The 22,018-nt window shown below is 39.5% G+C and overlaps 1 protein-coding gene across 1 annotated transcript in view; it reads left to right on the plus strand.

Annotated features, from left to right (window-relative positions):
* Nucleotides 1–256: 256 nt before the first annotated feature.
* LOC108572993 overlaps nt 257–22,018 on the plus strand; it is a 50,303-nt gene continuing 28,541 nt past the window's right edge. Inside the window, 3 exon segments of the mRNA XM_017935340.1 lie at nt 257–1,433; nt 20,523–20,717; nt 21,179–21,282. Coding sequence (XP_017790829.1) covers nt 1,348–1,433; nt 20,523–20,717; nt 21,179–21,282 — 385 coding nt within the window. The 5' untranslated portion in view covers nt 257–1,347.

Below are 22,018 nucleotides of genomic sequence, written 5' to 3' on the forward strand. Positions count from 1 at the left end.
CACCTGTTGCTCGTTGAATTTCATTAGAAAGAAGGTCCCGCATCGCGTAAAACCAAGGACGAAAAATTGAACCTCGAACGGATCGTAAATTTCGACGGGGAATGCAACACACTTCATTCAACAATCGCTTCGTCCTAGACGAAGGCGAAACGTCGACACGCGTTAACGCGTTAGCGTGGTACGCGACGACGTTGAGAAGGTGCACGCGTGTCTACACACGCGGACCTTACCTCTGCTTCAGTTCAATCTTATCGTGCGATCCGCTCACATCTCCACGATACACCAGTTACCGATTTAATAACGGTACTACCTGCTCGCCGTCGAAAATTTCCAACGTGAAAAGTGTGTGAAAGTGCGACATCCCGCAGTGGAACTCAAAATTCTCCTTTCCTACATTCTTCGAACATTCACGCAGAGATCCACCTACACTGAACTACGATTTCCTGAATCACTTCGAAACGACTAAAATTGAAATCTAGAAAGAGGGAAAATTCGAATTTCGTTTGAAATGTTCCTCAAAATCTGCAACAAAAATTGAAATTTGAAAACAGGGAAAATTCGAATTCTGCTTGAAATGTTCCTCGAAATCTCCAACAACAAAAATTGATACTTAAAAAAAAGGAAAATTGGAATTTCGCTTGGAATGTTTCTCAAAATCTGTACAAAAAAAAATTGAAATCTAGAAAATAGAAAAATTCCAATATTCTTCTTAGAAGAACCTCTCAAGAGAACGATCTTCAAAATCTCCAACGACAAAAATTGAATTAAAAAAAAAAAGGAAAATTCGAATACTCCTCTTAGAAGAACCTGAAACTAAATTAGTGCGACATATTCTTCAAACTTTCTCAAAAACGTTCCAAAAATCTCTCCCAAGTAAACCCAAATTTCCGCTGCGTCTGTTCGACCGAATCGTCGCCCAGTGTCGTCCGAATTCGATCGAGAAATCGTTATCGACTGTATCAGATAACCGGAACGCTGCGAGCGTATCGCGCAGAGTGATCAACCAGACAGAATCAGTGATCAAAGTCGGTAGTCTCTTGACAGCAGTTGTTCGAACTTCTCCTAAGAACGTTCTACTCCGCGAATACAATCAATTCTTCTATTCAATCCACACTCGAAGCATTCACATCGTCTCTTCTCAATTCCTCGCAATTCTTCTCGAAGAAGAGAAGAAAAATGGACTCACGGTGGATGGACGTGGGAAAAACATCCGCGAGTGGATCCATCAGCTGTAATTAAACGTCAATTCTAACGTGATAGTACCACTACACACACACAGAGAGAGATCTATCGATAATAATTCGTCCGGAGAGGATTGGTGTTCAGTGAGTGGAGAAGAAAAAAAAAATGTTGGTGTCGCCTAGCATGAGCATAGTGGTGGCCGGTGTCGCTTCAGGGATCTGTTTTCTCATCTACGCCGGTATACTCAAGGGGTGAGTGTAAATGAAAGCAATTGAAGAATCTATTTCTCGCTTAGTCATACGAGAAACGACGGTACCGGGCAATTAAATGATCGATGAAAATGGAGGACGCAGGATGCGAGGAAGTAGGTCGAGTGGATCCTTTCCTTATTAATTCCATTCCTTTTCTTTTTTTTATTCAACCTCGAGATAGGTTCTCGCGTAGACGACCGACTGTGTATTTCCATTTCAGCTTTTTTTATAATACAACCGGCGAAAAAGAAACACAGGAAAAAAAGACAAATGTTCGCTATCGAGCCTTGAAGATATCGCGGACAGACGTTAATGGCGCGTGACGTAGCGCGAGCACATGCTTCGTTTGTTTGCGATGCGCCTTAAATGAGCCTACCACTATACGCTACTTCTTCTTCTTCTTCGTCGTCGTCGTTTTCTCACACGAACGCTTTTCTTCGCGTATCGATTTTACCGGAGGCTGTGAAATTTAGAAATCGTTTCTAATTCGTGCCGGAATCCGACCGATTCTTTGTTTCTTTCTAACCTGGAAACGCCTTTTGTTTCGGGAGGTTAGGTTCGGTTGTTTTTCTGTTTTACCGACAGATCGCGGAAAACGGAGGAATTTTTTTCGTTTGTAGAATGGTATACGATAGATGAAAGATTAGCATTTGTCAGAGTGGAAGACGCGTGTGTGTGGTGATAAATCGCGATCGACCAATGATCGAGCGCGGTTTCAAAGAGTCCACGGATTAAGTCGCGTTTCCACGTAACGAAACCGTTTCGCTTGTGTAACATTAATCTACGAGTAAATATCGATGATTTGTCGCGATACAACAGAGATAGCCGGTCGAATACAAAGGGTTCTCGATGGGAAAAATAAGATATCGACGATTAGCGATGTCCACAAACGAAGGCAAACACGGTGATAACATATTTTCCAAGCATAAATAACATCTAGATTTAGATATGACAATCGAGAGAGCGTAAATAAACACTCGTTTGGTAAAATGTTATGCTGGAAGAAATGGAAATAAGAGGAATAGAAGAAATCGTGTAGTAAGTTAGATAAGCGGAGGTCTTAAGGTTTCCTCAAGGCCGTCTGTAATCAGTATTTACATAGAAACTACACATTGTTTTGTAACGAGGAGTCAATTGAATGATAACTCGCTGCAAAAATTCTTAATGAACTCGCTGTTTTTATCTCGGTTATTTTTCCTCTCGATGTTACTTATCGCGAAGAAATCGTACGATATTCATTGAAGAACTTTTTAGCGAAGAGTTGTTAATTTCGCTTGGAACATGCTGAAGAGGTTCCACGTCACACGCCACAGGTGGATTAAATATTCATTAAGCTCTTTCTTGCGCGCCGACGTTCGTTAGATTGCCGGTTTTTCCACAGATGAAAAAAAAAGAAGGAAAAAACATGGAAGCGTGCTGGTGAAAAAAAGGACAATAACGGGGTGTCCTTGATATCCTCCGTTCACTCTAATATTCCTACCGATTGCCGTTGATTATGCACACACTTTCGAAGATACAGGTGTGTCCGTACGAAGAGGAAGAAGAAAACACTACTACACAACGCACCTGCGATACACGTCGGGTCGTGAAACGAACGATATACTGCAGGCTATCTAGGAGATTGCGAGATACGGAGATTAGATTGGCCATTGTGCTTGGCTTGACGTGAAATAGCCCGCAAAACTAATTATAGCCTCCACGCGTGGAGGAACTGTGATAACCTTCGATCACCTGGGACCAAAGATCGTCCTTGAAAAATCGAATATTGGACGAGTAATTGTTTTTTTCAAGTTTGAGAAGAATTCAAAATAACGGGTAATTTTAGTGAAAAGCGTGGATCATCTTGAGAATTTAAAAATGACCACCGAGAAAGATGAATTTCGTCTTCTTGGGAGTAATTTGAATAATACTTCGAGAAACCTAACCTAACTTAACACTGAAAATGGAGAAACGATATCGAAGAAGATTAAACACGTCTTCGCGAAGATAATTACAACGATACCTCAACGCGAAGATCATTTTAATGCTACCCTAACGCGAAGATAATTGAAAATAACACCTTAAATAATTGAAATGATACCTTAACACGCTTATAACCTAACTTTCGAAATAACGAAATTACCTCGAAAAAAGATAATATTTGTCTTCGCCAAGATCATTTTAATGCTACCTTAACGCGAAGGTAATTGAGAACACCTTAAAGAATTCGAACGATACTTTAATACACCTAATTTAACATAACCTCGAAAACGAAAAAACTAACCTCGAAAAGGATCAAATTTATCTTCGCGAAAGTAATTTTAATGCTATCTTAACGCGAAGATAATTGAGAATAACGCCTTAAAGAATTGAAACGATACTTTAATAACCTCGAAAACAAATGAAAAATAACCTCGAAGAGGATGAAATTTGTCTTCCCGGAAAATAACTCCAAGTGTTCGATTTCTCTCTCGCCACCCGGTACAATCTCCACACATTTGCCCGGCCATAAACTGTACCCGTGGCCACGGCACACTCGTTCACCTGCACAGAAGCGTGTAATAGGTACACGGGGAATCGCGTACAGGGCCTTTTTTCGAGCCGTTTCTCATGTAAACGCCGATTAACCGTACGACTTTCGCGAGTCGCGATCCCGTGAACGATTAGCCGTTTCGAATCGTCATTTTAGATCTCTCCTGACACTGATATCGCGCCGTGGATGCTTGACCAGCGTGTAAAGAGAGGCGTCCGGTTTGTTCCTCTTAACGATCCCGTCGGAATTTCTTCGTTCCGCGCCGATATAAAACGAGGCTCGAGCGTCGTTTCGTGCCTGTGGCCAAAGTAGTCCGGCCAAAGGCCTCCGTGGAGAATCTTTGGCCGTTACCAGCCGACAGTTGTACGCGTACCACCAAGACAGTGTCACTTGACGCGTCTTCACGCACCATTTACGGTAAAATAGGAACGGCTTTAGATTTTTTTTAAATTTCATTCCGCTGAAAAATTTCGTCGAAACAGTTCGAATGTAAATATTTTTGGAAAAAAAAAAACTGTGAAGAAAATTCTAAACTTAATTAGCAATAAATTTCGCGATAAGGAAATTACAGTCGTCGACATCGTCGCAAAGAAAAATGATCAGAAGGTTCGCAAGAGATGCAAAAAAAAAATGAATGAAACGTAAATTACAGCAGTAACTAAGGTGAAAATTAAATTAGACTGGAAAGAGGGTTCGCAAGTTTAGTGCCACCCGGTACATAAGCGCGTGGCCGTGTTTATAAACGAAGTTGTTGGTACGCGTGTATGCGTACGACGAACTTCGGTATGCAGGGCTTGCTTTTATTTACTCTCTCTTGTTCTGACCAGTCTGACGAGTGTCGTCCACATTCTCCTTTTTCCCCCCCTTGAGCACACGGTAAATTACGTTTCGGTGATTTTCCCAGATACGGGGTTGACAAGAATCGAGGAAAGGTGAAGGAAGCAACACGAAACGAAGCGACGAAACTTTGATACAACTTTCTGATACTTCTTTTTTTCCTCTCTCTCCTTTCTTCCGCGAGTTTCGACAAATAACGAACACGAGCAGAGGACGTTTCGTGCTTCCAAGTTTTCCTTGCCGAACGGTTCGTTAAAAGTGATACTAAATTAGCAAATTCTCGTAACAGGTTGCGTTAGTATGGTCTACGTTAGAAGAAACGTTATCTTCTGTTTATCGTTCTGCTACGTATCCTTGTATTAGATTACTCGTGATTTCGCGAATGTACGTAGTGTTTGAAAATTATGCGTACCGTGAAACAGAAAATTCGTTTCTCTCGGTTAGTTTGCCCGTGTAATAGCGCACGTAATCGTCTAATTGGGCGTTAATTACGCAGTAGCGGCATGAGTAATCAAAGATAAGCTTCGTCGAAGTTCGTTTCGTTTCAAAGATACACGGAACGTTTGCTGTTTGAAAATTAAAATTGAAGTGTATACTGGGTGATTCGTGTGAAGTTCTGGATACCTGAAGTATATATGTATTTGAGAGGTCTCTTTGATCTTAGAATTACGATTAAGAGAAACTTGAAGTAATCGGTAGAAAGTTAACGTAAAGTGAAGGTCAATTTTATCTTTGAGGGGAGTTCCTTTTATATTCCACAAAACTTTTTATTCGGGTGTATTATTAAATTTTGTATTCGACGATGTTCTATCCTCCGATAGAGTACCTAAAACTTGCTCAAATCTTGAAATTCTCCGATTGGGTACCTAAAATTGACTTAAATATTAGGTATCCTATCGAAATCATCCGGTAGAGAATCTAAAACTTGCTCGAATCTTGAAATTCTTCGATTGGGTACCTAAATTGAATTAAATCTTAGGTATCCTATTAAAATCCTCTGATAGGGTACCTAAAACTTGCTCAAATCTTGAAATCCTCCAATTAGGTGCCTAATTGAATTAAATCTTAGGTATCCTATTAAAATCCTCTGATAGGGTACCTAAAACTTGCTCAAATCTTGAAATTCTTCGATTGGGTACCTAATTGAATTAAATCTTAGGTATCCTATTAAAATCCTCTGATAGAGTACCTAAAACTTGCTCGAATCTTGAAATTCTCCGATTGGGTACCTACATTGAATTAAATCTTAGGTATCCTATTAAAATCCTCTGATAGAGTACCTAAAACTTGCTCAAATCTTGAAATTCTCCGATTAGGTACCTAAAATTGAATTACATCTCAGGTATCTTATCGAAACCCTCCGAGAAAGTACCCAAAATTGTCTCAAATTGTAAGTACCTAATTGAATCCTTCAATTAAGTACCTACAATTAACTAAAATCTTAGATATCTCACAGAAATTCTCCAGAGCCCTGCAACGCTAAAAAAAAAAACGCTACACTTAACACATCAGCCTTCCACATTCCTCCCATTATCTCTACCATTCACCAAAACAAAAACGAGCATAAAAACAGCAATATCGAAAAACAGCTCAATCCTCTCAACAAACACCGCGAAAATTACGCAAGAGCTCCAGCTGAAGAGATTTCAAGTCCGTCTTTCGGCACGTATTTTCCCGCGCGCGTGCGTGTGTTAGCAGCCGGCACCACATTCTGAGATTACGTTTCTTTCGTAACAGTGTTACGTGCCATTAATTCAACGGCACGGAGAGAACTTTCGAATCGGGCCGAGATTCGCGCGTCTCGAACAACCGCCGTTCCCTTAATAATTCCCGAAACAGATCGATATCGAGGGTGGGCCGTGTGTGTACGTGTTTAACGAGCGAGCATTGTTTCGCGGCCGGTAAGTGTGACCCAGATGAAGAAGTAATTTCTTAACGAATGTGAACGCGAGCGGCCGCGACAATGGTACCGCGTCGCGGCGCGGCGATGCCGCGCGTGAGAAGAACGGCTCGAACGGAGAGGACGATAGAAAGAGAGAGCTCGATTCCAACTTCGATACGGAAATAAACGAGGCGAGGATACAGTCGTAACGTGATCCCCGACCTTTTTCAATTACTCACACCGCTAAGGTGGAACGGGGCTCCTTTAATTATTCCGAGCGAAATCTGCTAAAAGGAGAGACGGTTTGTTTATGTATTTATTTATTTGCTTCCCACAATTTGGGGGAAGTAAATCTGGACTCGTCTGTTGCAACAAATGACGTGGACGGAGAGCAGGCGAAATATCGATAGTTGCAAATAGATAGGTAAATTAATTAAACGAGAAGTTAAGTTGTGTCAAGTGTAGTAATAACAATTTTCACCGATAAAACGAAGGAACGAGAGTGTTTGGTAAATATCAGCAGTTACAAATGAAAAAGTAAATTAAATTAAATGAGAAGTTAAGTTATATCAGGTATGGTAACAATTTCCATTGATAAAACGAAAGAATGAGAAGTGAGTTATAAATGAAGTAAAAAATTAAATTGTCAAACATGGTGACGACAATTTTCATTGACAAAACGAAGGAACGAGAATATTTGGTGGGCATCAATAATTATAAGTAAAAAAGATGAATTAATTTAAACGAGAAGTTAAGTAGTATCAGGTATGGTAACAATTTTCATTGATAAAACGAAAGAATGAGAATAAATTAGAGAATTAGAATAAATTAAATTAAATAAGAAACTAGGTTAGCCGGTGTAGTAACAACAATTTTCATTCATAAAGTGCATAATATATACCGTAACAGTAATAGTTAATATAGGACGTGTGAAGGCATTCGCAAACATGTCAAGAAGTCAGAAAACAAATCGAGGGATGTTGTACGGATGTTGATTACAGTCTTCTATGTTCAATATCTTCGCTCTATATCCACAAATAGAGGAACGACACAGCGAAAGAGTTACTGCTGACGAAATTGCTAAAATCGGGGGTGGGGGAAGTGACCTTGCATGCTCAATGTATATCGAGCGAGACTATAAATGTATTATAAATCGTTCTTTCACTCTCTGCTTCATTTCTTTTACCTGTGTGCTTGAAAAGCAGACGAAACCTGTGACCTTGAACATCCAGTTGATTTCGAACAGGCTATAAATGTGAATCTCGCCTCTTTCCTCCATAAATCAGGCACGATGGTATCAAACAAACGGGGACATTGCGTGAACGTTCCTATCTGACGTGCTGATCCATCTATCAATGCTATTTTTAGAAGCTCGCCGCATTATTTCACAAATTTTACCGTTAAAGTATGCATCGGTAAAGGGAACGAGTAAAATTGAAACGTGCGCGTTCCGCGACGTGTAAAAGAGGCGGCAGGAAACAGAATATCGACGATTAAACGATAAAATCGAAATTCATCAGAAGGGGCAGGAGGAATATTCATGAAATAATTACGACGTTGTGAAATTATCGTGGAAAATTTACAGCGGCGCGATTACACCGACAATTTTCACCAACGACTCGAACTGAATGGAAAATATGGAAAAAGACGTGGGAGTAGCGGATGAACATTACGAAGGTTCCCCCTTCGGTAGCGTTAATAATCCAGCTAATTTGTATTCGAATGATCGCGCAGCGCTGGAACAGGTTCGCGATCGTTAATTACATCTAAAAACGGCGATCTCGTGTTATTAAATAACGCGAGAATTCTGCTGATCCGTGCAGTACAACCTATTCTCCATTTCCCACGTCGCTTCTTGCGTCAGACTTTCTCCTTTTTCTCTCCGCCTCTCTTCAGGTGCTAATCAAATCGAACCGTTGCCTGACTCTACGACGAATTCGGTCTAAATATTATTTTACACTCTATTTTACACGGTACATTGGCTAAGGAAAATAGCCTCTAACGATCGTCCTTCTTTTTACCGATATCAACGATTCCATCGAACGTGTCAATTAATCTCGTCGAGATTACCACTTGGAAAACAGCGGGGTTTTTCATCCGCGTTACGCAAGTGCATCGCGAACGAATGTTACGGTAATCAGGAACGTGGAATCTCGCAATTAACGGGAGGAATGCACCAACGTGTGGTTCTCTCTATCGACTTTCAACAGCCTTTTTTCCTTCATTTTCGCCGTGTCTCTATTTTTCTCACGGATCGTTTGCTCGTTTCCATTTCCATTCGACGCGTACCACGCTCCATTTTGCCAGAAGGTGAGGTAGAGAGAGAAGGAAGATCGATGGTCCGATTAAAGAGGACGAAATATGGCGGCGTTTACGAATGCGTTCGAGGCGAGTGGACGTCTGGCGAGGAATCGTAATGTATCAGCGGCGGGTTCGTTGAAATTTGTCGAGCGTTGAGAAAACAGTTATACGAGCTCTCTGCTTCCTCGACGTAATATAGGAAACGATTGGAGGAATGACGAGTGAATTCCAACGAATCTGATCCGGATAGCACGGAACCGTTTCCGTTGCAAGCTTCTGAGAAGGTCGGAGATGTTCCTTGTGGAAAGGGAAATCTCGATGGTTCGAGTATTTTATGGAATTGGCGGTTTGTTAAGTTGTAATTTGTGAGAAAAGAAGTTCTTCGTGAGGTTGAAAGATTGATATTACATTTTCTTCAGACACTTGTGGATTTTTATTGTTTGAGAGATGGAAGGTGAAGGTGGGTCAGTATTGACCCGTCCACTTGGGTCAAGGAACTGTAGAAAACGAGAGAATCCACTTATGACGTGGATATTTTTACTTGGAACATCGTGTAAAGAAGTTATACTGCGAATATCACAGTAAATTTCATGCACAACGTGACCATAGAGTGCTTGCGATGTATTTGTAAATGAAATACATTCAACTGAGGTGGAACAAGTATGATAATATCTATTATTTTGCAAATAAATCGAAAATTTATTACACCTCTTCGAAAACACTAACACATATAAATACGTACATATTTTTTTTTTAATTTCAAGATTTGCGATAGAAAAAATCATTGTAGACCATTCTTTTCTACCTTTAAAAAAATCCTCCCCAAGGAGGTATTTGTGATAGAAAATATTACTGTAGATCACTCTCTTCTACCTTAAAAACAATCATCCCTAAAGATATTAAAATAAAAATCCCAGAAAATTCATTCTCCAACTAAACAAATCTATCTCGGGTCATTTTTGACCCAGCATCTCCTCTCTCCACCAAACAACTCTCCATCCGTCTGTCGAAAACACGCGACATCGGTGTTTGGTGAACGCAATATACACTCAAAGTCCGTCGTTCTCAAAGAGTTAACCGGTCTGGAATCGTCAGACAGGTGTGTCCACGTGTTCCATCGTGAGGTCAACAGAGGTTCGTGAATCGGTGGCAAGACCGGAAGCGTGAGCGCGTTCACCGATTAGTGATGCGTGGCTCGCCGCACGGTTCAACAGCATCGACGACTCTGACATCTACGACGACGCTGAAAGAGTGGCGTCGCGACCTCCAGAAAGAGAGACGAGTTCCACGAGGTGGAGTAGAACGGAAAGGAAGGAAAAGGAAGAAGGTGTTGTCGTGGCATTGGGATGCACAGGCCGGGCCAAGGCACGGGTGACGTTAATGGCAAAACGACGTTACACAATGGCCGGCGTATCAAACCATATTAAACAATAGCTTCGGGGCCAGCGTGTAGGGGGACCGGAAGCAGAGGAGGAACCGTACGAGCGGGGGAGCCGAACAACGGCTCCCTCATTGTTGAGATGCTTCGTGTCGCGGATAGTCAGTCAGTTGGTGTATTTAGCCTCTGAAGTGGCATTTTGCTTTTTGCAAGTGGAATAACAGAAGGAACGTCCAGTTTCGTTGTATATGAGAATTATTCGTAAAGCTTCGATTGTAGTTCGTTAGGATTTAGAGAAGTGTTTGTAGAGTAGAAGAGAGAAGAAGGACTTTGTTGATCGGAATTTTTCACGACTGAGATTCCTGTCTGTCTTAGTTTCTGTTAAAGTGTCTGCAGAGTAGAAGAGAGGAGAAGGACTTTGTTGATAAAATATTGTACGAATATTGGAATTCTGACAGTTAAAGTGTTTGTAGAGTAGAAGAGAGAAGAGGAACTTTGCTGATCAAAAATTGCATGAATATTGGAATTTTTCGTGATTGAGAATTTTTACAGAATTCCAGTCTGTCTTAGTTCCTGTTAAAGTGTCCGTAGAGAGAAGGATCCTGTTGAAGGAATCACACGAATATTGAAAATTCCAGTCGCTCTTACCCTCTGTTGAAGAAGACAAGAGGACCCTGTGAAATTTCTTTATCCTTCAAACTTGGAATCTCAGCGATTAGAATATCCCAAGATAAAGAAGATTCGTGGTCACTAAGAAAATCAGAGTCTCCCGTTGAAATCTCCAGGAGTGTCTATAAAGTACAGGAAAGAAAAAACACTCTGTCGATAAAAACTTACATAAAAATTACTTATTGAAATTCCAGCCAATCTTTCCTTCTATCAAAACAAAACAAAAAGGACTCTGTAAAAAATCTTTATCCTCAAACCTCGTATCTCAGCGATCGCTATATCCCGAGGCAAAGAAGAAGCTCAGTGATCACTGAAGAAAGCAGTGAATTTCGTGGAAATCGTCGCGTGTACTGGATGAACGAGTGAAACGAGGAAAAACACAGGTGCTTGATGAAATCCGGCGAGACGAGGCGGCTGCTCAAAATTTTCCTCTTGCGGACCATCCTCTGTCGGAGAAAGCGGGAGAAACGGTAAGGACCAGCTATGGTGTATCCAACTGAAGTGCGGGACAACGCGACGCAGCGTTTTTAATCATCCGCCTGTACTTTCTATCGATCGCAAGAAGATCGAGGTTAACGGTTTTACGCGGATCCGCCTGATCGAATCGGGGACCTCACGCTGAGCTTAACACGCTCCCACTCGTAATTTCATCGGTCCATCGAGCTGCTGTCGACTGCAAGCTGGAACGGATAGGTGGTTTGATTGCTGGTTTATTTGATTTTGAGGGAATTGGACGCGTGTCGATGATTGAAATGCTGCGGCAAGAATTGACAGAACGACGAATCTTCGACAATTTTTTCGTTAACGAAAAATAAGAAGAGAATGAAATATACGTAGGACGTAGTCTTGGTGATTACTTATCGAAATTTCTACCAATTTTGAATATCTTTTGAACGCACTTTGTCATTTTTTATAGATCGTCAAAGGGTTCAGTTTTTCACTGGGGTTTAACGAGCAAAATTTAAAAATAATAATAACTTGTCGCTGTGCTCTACGTTTGCTTATGAATTATAGAAGATTATTCATTATGTGGTATTACACATTTGCAAAAAATATTAATTTAACCCTTTGCGATCGGCACATTTCTCTGGTTGGACTACCAGCTAGTCGGAGCAAATTTAGATTTTTAAAGTTATTTTTGCATAGTTGATTTATTATATATATAAGGATATTGAAAAACAGAATATTTTGAAACTGATATATTTTTTTTAATACATACTAGTTATAGTGCATAAAAATAAAACGTTTTAATTTTTGTAATTTTCCAAAGTATGATACTTGACAAAACAAAGATCATGCCGCCATAACGGCGACACCGATTTCTAGAACAAAATTGAAATGCCGCCACTATGGCGGCACCGATCGCAAAGGGTTAATAGTATTCTTCTAGTTCAATGAATATCAAGAAAAAAGAAATTCGTATGATAAATCATATTAATTTAATAATATTCATACACTTAATAATATTGAAACTTAACGATCCTCGAACTGAACGATAATTCATTCATGAACTCAAATCACTTTCTTCAAAAACAAATAAAAATTCGTGCCAATCTCGGTTCACCTAGTTCCACAAATTAATTACTTCCTTACGACCACGAAACGCTTGAAAACCAACGCCAGACCATTAATTGGTAACAATCACGTTCCCGCAAATGGCTGGTTTCCGTCGAATGGTAAAAGCAAAACGAATTCGAAAACGAGCGCGATACTCCAAGTGAAATTAAGGACACGAGCCAATTCGCATTATCGAACATTTCCCTTACGCTGTCAACGTTTCATAAGTCCACGAGCTGCTGTAATCCACTTACATAATGCATATGTAATTCTTTCTTATATCTCCTCCATCGCGTAACGATTACGCCTATACAAACGTGACAGCCGTTATTCGTTCCCTTGAAAACTGAACGAAATGTTCGCCGGCGTGAAAGTTGAAAGTGTGCACCACGCAAGTGTGTACAAATAAATCATTGGATTTTTCACGTATATACGTTTTGTTCGTGCAATTAAGATGCTAACGATCGGAACGATTACAGAGGATTTATTGGCCCACTTTGCGTGGCCTACGTCGATTCCCTGAAACGCGTACACACGCGAGTTTGGTCGACTTTCCATCGATTTACCGGCTGGCGCGGTCCCTTCCAGCGGGCATTTCCTCCGCTCGACGAAAATAGCACGATAAACGAAGAGACGTCGGTCAGTGATTTATGGCGGACAGAGGAAAACGTGTCGCGGTGAACGAGATTCTTAGGAGAAGCTGAAGGATCAGATGTCTATGGTGTGGCTTTCGTGTTTTTGTAGTTTGAAGTAAATGAAACCAGTGATTTTAAATGAAAATTTTCAAAATCAACATTTTTCAAGAAAGCTACAATATCTCAAAGAAAAAATAGTAATTTAAATTAGAAGTTTTAGGAAAGCTAGAAGAATGTGACGTAGGAAATTATCGTTTTGGAGCATTGTACTTGAAATTCGGATGGAAATAGAAGAAAATAACATTTTGAGACGATGAATGTTCAAAATTACCATTTTGCAGCAAAATTCAAAATATCTCAAATAAAAAATAGTAATTTAACTTAGAATTTCTAGAAAAAAGGGTAGAATAGTCTGAAATAAGGAATTAATAATCATTTGAAGAAAGAGAAAGAAACGGATAAATTGCAATTTCGAAAGTGAAATGTCAAAGAGATTGAGATATCGTGGTCGTATCGACGAGAAAGATTAAAACCTGAATTTTTTAGCCAGACAGAGTTTGTGACACGAATTGGCAACATAGAGTCGCAAGGGATTCGAGTGGAAACGAGAAGCGGGAGGGATCGATTTCCGCAAGAAACGAGAGCCGAAGGTGCACGCAGAGCGAATTATTATTTATTACAAAGGTTCAAGGCTTGATTGACCACGCGATCGTCTCGTTATTTTCGAAACCGTCTGGAAAGTGACTCGTGTTAATTAGATTCGCTGGTTCCACTTCGAAACGAGACCGAGTATGCTCGAGTTACTCTGACACTTCATTTCTCACAAAACTATAAACTGTAAAATAGTAATAAAAACCTAAAAGAAGAAAATACGAACTTCACAATTAACGTCACTATCATTATCCTCGCACAAACACGCAAGCAAGATACAGTAGATTGAGTGAACAAAGATGACATAACATCAGTGAAAAGAAAAAAAAAAAAACACCAGGTAACGGTGATGTAAATATTATGTCATTTGTTCGAATGATCATCATTGTTCTGCGATTTTAATTAATATTGGTACATAACACGTGTCGCAAGTTATTCATCATCGTTTCACAATTTTCGAAAATAGATACCTCTCGCATGGTCCCATCGCGTAATCATCAGGCCAAAGATGATACACACGTGGGCACGAAAAATACTAATCGCGTGAACATGCCCACGACAAAACCTACGCGCCAGTGTCGCAACTCCTTCGAAAAACGCTACTTAATCGAGGCTGATCGATGCTAATTGCTATCTTGGAAATCTTTCATAACGACGGAAGAGATCGTGAAAGATACGATGGGGAAATACTGTTTACGTGTGTTTTCACTATCGTAGGCGCAATCGTAACTCGATTAAATCGCAATGGAATCATTCATGCACCGGTTACGTTCCATTATGCCGAGCCTAGACGCGTGATCAGTGGAACGGGGGAATTTGAATAGGAAAACAGCATTGCAACCCTGAACAAGTTCACATACGCCGTTTATTCTCCAATTGTCGGAATTTGTATCGTCCTAATTTGGTGAAAATTAAAAGAAACGTTTTTTTAAATCGACCTCTACGCTTTTTAAGCGAACTGCACACGATCGGTACCGAAAATTATTGAAAATATTGTTGCAAGTACCTATACAGAGTGAAAATTCGTGCGAAAATTCGAACTCTTAATTTTACCTTTCGAACAACTCTACCTGAACTTAAAAAAGTAAATTTTACGGCCAAAAGAAAAATAAATTTGAACAAATAAATACGGCCGCAGCGAAGGGGTTGATAAACAGGAAATATCTGTGTTCCGAACGAAGAAATATAATGCCAGCATCCATGACTCGTTAAACTTCAAACTCGAACCATTTCCACGATCCTCCCTAGCCTACATTTACACGAGATCGGTGCATATTAAAATCCTCGGTAGAGTAATCCCCCGAACGTCAAATCCGCACAATGTTAATCCTCCTGTGGAAAAAAATTCATTAAAACCAGCCACTCTCTCTTTCAGTCCCGGCAAAAACACCGTCTCACCATAAACCCGTGTCCCAGATCATTCAGCGTGAAATCTCGCTACACCTCGCTCGTAACTAAGAAATTTCTTCCTCGTTGCACCAACCGTTCTCGAACCACCGTTTCCTTCTCTATCTCTCCTACATCGAACCAATCCGAATCGAAGTTCAGCCACGAAACGATCGCTGATCCAGACTCGCTCGAACCCGTGAAAGGTTGCACATACACAAGTAAGCACGTAACAATCGCTCTGTGGCACTTTCGAAATTACGTCACCGTCAGGACTGGGCCAGTAGATTCTTGATTTCGACCTATAACAACCTACCGAGTAACCGGCGTTCCTTCAATCGACGTTCAGGACTCCGCGTAAGCGGTCTGATATTTTCGCCGACAGGTCCACGGGACTGTACACACCGGCGAAACCAGCGTTCGACCGTCGAAATCCAGTGAAAGTTCAACGTTTAATTGAACGTGGCCAGGGGTGCTCAATACTCCGAGCGAAGGAAGAAAAGGCGGATCTCCTACCATTTAAACGAGCGTGGCTGGCTCGTGTGTATGACGCCGAGAGTTTCCCCAAGGTGGCCAAGCCACTGTCACTTTCAAACCGACAGTCCGACACAAAGGAGCAAGCATCGCCACCTGCCGCGCCGCATTGCCCCATGAAAATGGTCCTTGGTTGCAAGCTCGATGGAAGATCCACGGTGTGGAGAGCTTGAAGAGGCTGGAGTTCGTTCGAGTATCGTTCGAAGGTGTTCCAAGTCACCGAGAGGACTCTGTCGACTGTTTTAGGTCTGCCGCCGGTTGCGAAGTACCTGAGAGTATTTCTGTGTGCGATCTCGAAGAGAAATTGAGAGGAAGAAGAGGATTGGATTTTGTACTCCGAAGCTCCTCCGTGAGGGAGATCGCGGTGTGTAACTTCGACCTGTCGTTAAATATCGGAGTTTCACGAACAGCTAGAGTAGCTTTAATAGTTGGTACAAGAGTGCGGTGCAGAGAGCATAGTGCAACGAGGAATCGTCAATGAACGTCGGTGAATCGAAGATCGACGTGTGGCTGGTAGAAGCGGGATCAGCGTTATCAAGGAGATTAATTAGAGAAGAGAAGGCGTAGGTGAGAGAGACGTGGGACGAGTTGGTGAGCGACCGCTTTTCAAAGCGACGACGGAGAAGATCGTCGATAATAAACCAGGATACGAGCGTCGAGTAGAAAACTCGAAATCATTTTCCGAAGAAAAACAGTGAGAAATGTTGGATGAAAGTGAAATGAGTATCGAGCACCGAGGAATCAGAAACAGACGAAAGATACGAAGTGAGTGTGAAAGAAATTAAAGAAAAGGATCATTTTTTTACATAAACAACGAAGTGTGAGAAGACGTGACAGGAACAGCACTGGTGCGATAAACAAGGAAAACCTTGCTCGTTTTCCGGCTAATTAAAAACGCTGATGGATTGCACGTCGGATCACGGAAGTTGCCGTTTATTTTTTCATCCGTGACGTTCTCTTTTCCCGTCATTCTTCGCCGACACATCGCGTAAACGAGATCGAAGCGAATGGAAACTACAGCTGGAGGGAATCGAAAGTGAAAGAACCATGTTGGCCTACGTATCGAGTATCATCACGACGTTGCTATTGGAGGGCGAGAGGGTGGTTCCAGGACAGGAGAAGTACAATATGGCCACGTTTATGGTCCTCTTCCTGTTGATCACTATAGAGGTTGTCGTGGTGAAGGTGGTCACATCTGACATGGAAAGGGACGAGGACAGTCACGCCGGTTTGAGAGCTGCTGCCACTTTCTTCGATCGCGAGGATTGATCCCTCGATCGTCGTGTGTCGTAACGTGGAATACGAAATGACAAGAAGAAACGCAATGGAAATGGAAGTGTGTTGTATAGAATTTACGTAAAGATCGGTGATTTTCTATTGTTTTCTTTGTGATAATGAAAGTGTCGCACGTTTTATCGTCGCTGGATTATGTTGATTCGACACGGTTCACGGTTCAACGTATGTAAATTGCCCGATTGTGTGGAACAGTGTACATACGCAAAATGATTTGTTAAAAATTGTAGAAGAATTCGATGTTAAGTAGTTTAGATATTCGATAAGATACAATGTTATCAGAATTTCTGTTCAGCTTGATTTTTCATTCATAGTTCTTTGAAAATATGTATCATTGATCGGTCAACTTGCAAAAATAATGAAAATTAGGAGAATGCAATGTTAAATAGTTTAGATGTTGAATAAGACGCAATGTTATCTAAATTTCTGCTCAGCTTAATTTTTCATTCATAGTTCCTTAAAAATATGTATATCACCGATCGATCATCTTGTAAAAATAACGAAAATTAGAAAATACGTAAATCATTGATCGGTCAATTTGCAAAAATAATAAAAATTAGAGGAATTCGATGTTAAATAGATTATACATTGGATAAGGTACAATGTTACCAGAATTTCTACTCAGTTTAATGTTTGATTAAGAGTTCCTAGAAAATATGTATATCATTGATCGATCATCTTGCAAAAATAACGAAAATTAGAAAATACGTAAATCATTGATCGGTCAATTTGCAAAAATAATAAAAATTAGAGGAATTCGATGTTAAATAGATTATACATTGGATAAGGTACAATGTTACCAGAATTTCTACTCAGTTTAATGTTTGATTAAGAGTTCCTAGAAAATATGTATATCATTGATCGATCATCTTGCAAAAATAACGAAAATTAGAAAATACGTAAATCATTGATCGGTCAATTTGCAAAAATAATAAAAATTAGAGGAATTCGATGTTAAATAGATTATACATTGGATAAGGTACAATGTTACCAAAATTTCTACTCGGTTTAGTGTTTCATTCATAATTCTTCGAAAATATGTAAATCCTTGATCGGTCAACTTACAAAAATAACGAAAATTAGAAAATATGTAAATCATTGATCGGTCAATTTTCAAAGAAAATGAAAATTAGAAGAATTCCATGTTAAATAGTTTAGATGTTGAATAAGACACAATGTTATCTAAATTTCTGCTCAGCTTAATTTTTCATACATAGTTCCTCAAAAATATGTATATCACTGATCGATCATCTTGCAAAAATAACGAAAATTAGAAGAATTCGATGTTAAATAGATTAGATATTGGATAAGGTACAATGTTACCAGAATTTCTACTCAGTTTAATGTTTCATTCATAGTTCCTAGAAAATATGTATATCACTGATCGATGAACTTGCAAAGGAAATGAAAATTCATTAAGGATAAGAATTTGTTACGCGGCATAACACGTGATATTATGAAATAATAATTAGATCAACGGAAATTCGTATAAATAATGTGACAACGGGAGAGATGAAACTGTACTAGCTTTCCCGTGTCCCCATTACTATGCAAAATGTCAAGGAATTCCAACAGATGCAACCATCGGCCATTGATTGATCGCCCACACGCTTATGAATAATTAATGCAGCACGCGCGTAAAAGTCGCGTGGACGATGATGAACGCGTCATTTCTAGCGATCGAAGCGGCAGGGGCAATAATTGACGCTTATGGAAATTACTCGGATGAGAAACACGCGTTTCATTGTCGCCGACATCAACCGGTAATTTCGCGCTTCCGTTTTTGCGAAAGAATATCACGGGCAGACTGTAATTAACGAGAACAAAGATGAAGATTATAGGTGAATGGGTGAGAAGAGGAACGAGAAAATTCTACAAGACCTCGTTTTCGAGAAATCGAGAAACACCGATACAGCTGTTTGTTTATGAGATTTACTATTTCGAAATTTCTCATTTTGACATCAAAGGAAAGAAATTATTTCTCGATTCGCTCCTTACGGAAAATATTTGCAAAGGAAAGAAATTATTTCTCGGCTCGCTCCTTGTGCAAAATATTTGCAAAAGAAGATGGAACTTCTGAGATACCATGATTGCAATCGTACGAAAGTTTGATATCCAGAGGCAATAATCGAACATTCAAATACCTAAAATTTCAAAACTTCAACTCACATCCATATTTTTCTATGATAATTTTAATAAAATTCTTTCAACACTCTGGTCAAATTTGCAATTCTCCCATCACACGAAGCGCGTCAATCATTAACAGACTGCAGATATGTATCCAATTGTAATATGCAAAATTCATGAGAGAAACGTTAGAATTTTTTACCATACCTAAACAACGATACTGATCCGCGAATAATACAGTTGACATTTCGCATATTTTAATACATTACAATAACACAAAGATCCATAATCGAATTTTTCCAATTTCCTAAAAGTAACGTTCGATCGGCGATCTTTCTCATCTTCATCTCACCTGCTCGATTCTTTCGCCAAGCTCGAGATCGAATTTCCGACCTGATTGCGGCTTCGATAAATCGTTCCACCGGGCGTGAAAACATTCTCTAACGGCTCGACGTTGCGTAATTGTAGCCGGTGATGATGGAAAGTTGGCTGGATTTAATATATACGCAAGAAAGCATTTCGAAAGTTTATTTATTTAAACCTGTCGCGGGGGTTACGCAACGATAGGTGCGTTACACACGCTCTTGGTTACGCGTTTAACGTTGCAAACGGCGCTTCGTAGTCGATTAATTGCGAGGGATCGTGGATGATCCGTGAATTGATCGTCGATATCGATCGTTCGGTGTATGTCTAGGTGATAGACGTTTAACAAGCTAAGATGTGGAGGAACAATTGTAAACAGCCGTTGATACCAGGAGTAACGATGATGATACTTTAATAAAAGGAAATTTATCAAATTCTACGATTGAGATGTTGATTTTTATTGCTCCTTAACGTTACCGACGCAGCGTGTGCGTTTCGGAATTTATTGCACAGCGTGCTGTGGATTTTGTGGTGGCAGCGAGTGTGTCGACGAAACTTTAAACACGGCGATTGGTCTTCGATATGTCGTAAAAGATTACTTTACTGACTTCTGGTTTGGAGGATTTTTTCGTGTAAATTTATAATTGCTTTTAATTATTTGAAAATTTAAGCTTGAGATAATTCCTTGGTGAAATGTAGCGAGTGGTATAGTAAGTAGCGTAGAAAAGTTTTCGCAAAATTTTCAGGATTTTATCGACTAAAAGCGGCAATAATTTCTCAGAGGGACAAAATGACAAATGTCAGAATTCTAACAACTAGTTAGTTTCCTAATAAATGAGAAAAGGTGATCGAAATAATTGGGATTATTTTGAGCATTAAGATTCTGTTCGATTTTTTCTAAATGAACATTGAAATTTGTGAAAAGAAAGGCGCCAAATAATTGTGATTATTCTCTATATTGCAGGAAATCTGGCGGCTCGAAGCGAGAAGGAAAGCAGCTTCTCTTCGAAGAGAATCGTTGCTCCTGTTGTTTGCAACCATTTTTCCTTGGACGTGGCGTTCGTTGCAAGGATTGTGGAGGAAGATCCTGCAGGAAAGGCTGCTCTCGTTGGGACGCGACAGATAAAGCTTGGCATTGTCTCTTTTGCCGTCAACAAAGGTTCCCACAGCCATATGTTAATCCATTGCACAAGTTTACGCGAATCTTCGCTTTATTCTTCGAAACTAATCCTGTCTTCCACCTCAATTAAAGCTTTCCACAATTTTTTGTCTCTATATAAAATTCTACTTTGATTATTGTTAAGCCACCGATTCGATAATTTTTTAAATAATCTTCTCTGATTTGAATAAATTTGAAAATAATCTACTCTGATTACTATTGAGAGAAAAATTTAATAATTTAAAAAATAATCTATTCCAATTACTGTTAAATGAAAAATTGAACAATTTTGAAAATAATCTACTCTAATTATTATTGTTAAGTGAGAAATTTAATAATTTTAGAAACATTCTACTCTGATTTCTATTAAGTGAAAAATTTAATAATTTAAAAAATAATCCACTCTGATTACTGTTAAACGACAGATTGGATAATTTATTAACGAAGAATATTTTTATCAGGTATTGGTTAAGGAAGAACGGACTCGAGGGATTTAGCGGATCAATCGACAAGAAACAATTACACCGATTCTTCAATACGGCAAGATCACAGGTTTACGTAGCAGGTTTGTTGATTAATCGGATTATCTATGATACGTTAAATACCAGAGGAACTTTTTATGGTTTAAATGTTAGAAAAAAAGAAAAAATGGAGAGATGGGTAGACAAGCTAATGACACAGATTACGTGTATAAGGATTCTGTCACTTTCCATTTCGATATAGGAAAATCGTGCCGTGATCGTTACGATTATCACCGGAAACAGGAGTGATTCGAGTTATATAAGGGCGTAAACGGCGAACCGAAAACAAGAAGACTTTTATAAGGGAACCGGTTTCCCTGGCAAAAACCGCGAAACTATTTCAATTAATACGTGTTTGCGGAAAAAGCGGGAGAACAGGCTTGTTCCCCCTAACACCGTCGTCTCATTTCTGCGTGTGCTTGTTACAGTATGATTTACAGTTGCCTGTCAGTCATAACAACGTCACACTTGTTACTTTTGAATTGTGAAATAAACGAAAGATCGAACGATGGGTAATAAAAATTTCTGCAGATGTTAGATAATCCCTTAAATTCGTAATGAAAGATCAAGTTTTCAAATATTCAAATTTCCGAGCTTTGAAATTTTCAAAGTTCCATATTTTTAAATATTGAAATTTTCAAATATTAAAATTCTCAAATATTCAAATTCTCAAATATTAAAATTCTCAAGTATTGAAATTCTCAAATATTAAAATTTTCAAATATTAAAATTCTCAAATATTAAAATTCTCAAGTATTAAAATTCTCAAATATTGAAATT

This window comes from Habropoda laboriosa, unplaced genomic scaffold, assembly GCF_001263275.1.
Source record: "Habropoda laboriosa isolate 0110345459 unplaced genomic scaffold, ASM126327v1 scaffold102, whole genome shotgun sequence".
In the NCBI taxonomy this organism is placed as follows: Eukaryota; Metazoa; Arthropoda; class Insecta; order Hymenoptera; family Apidae; genus Habropoda; species Habropoda laboriosa.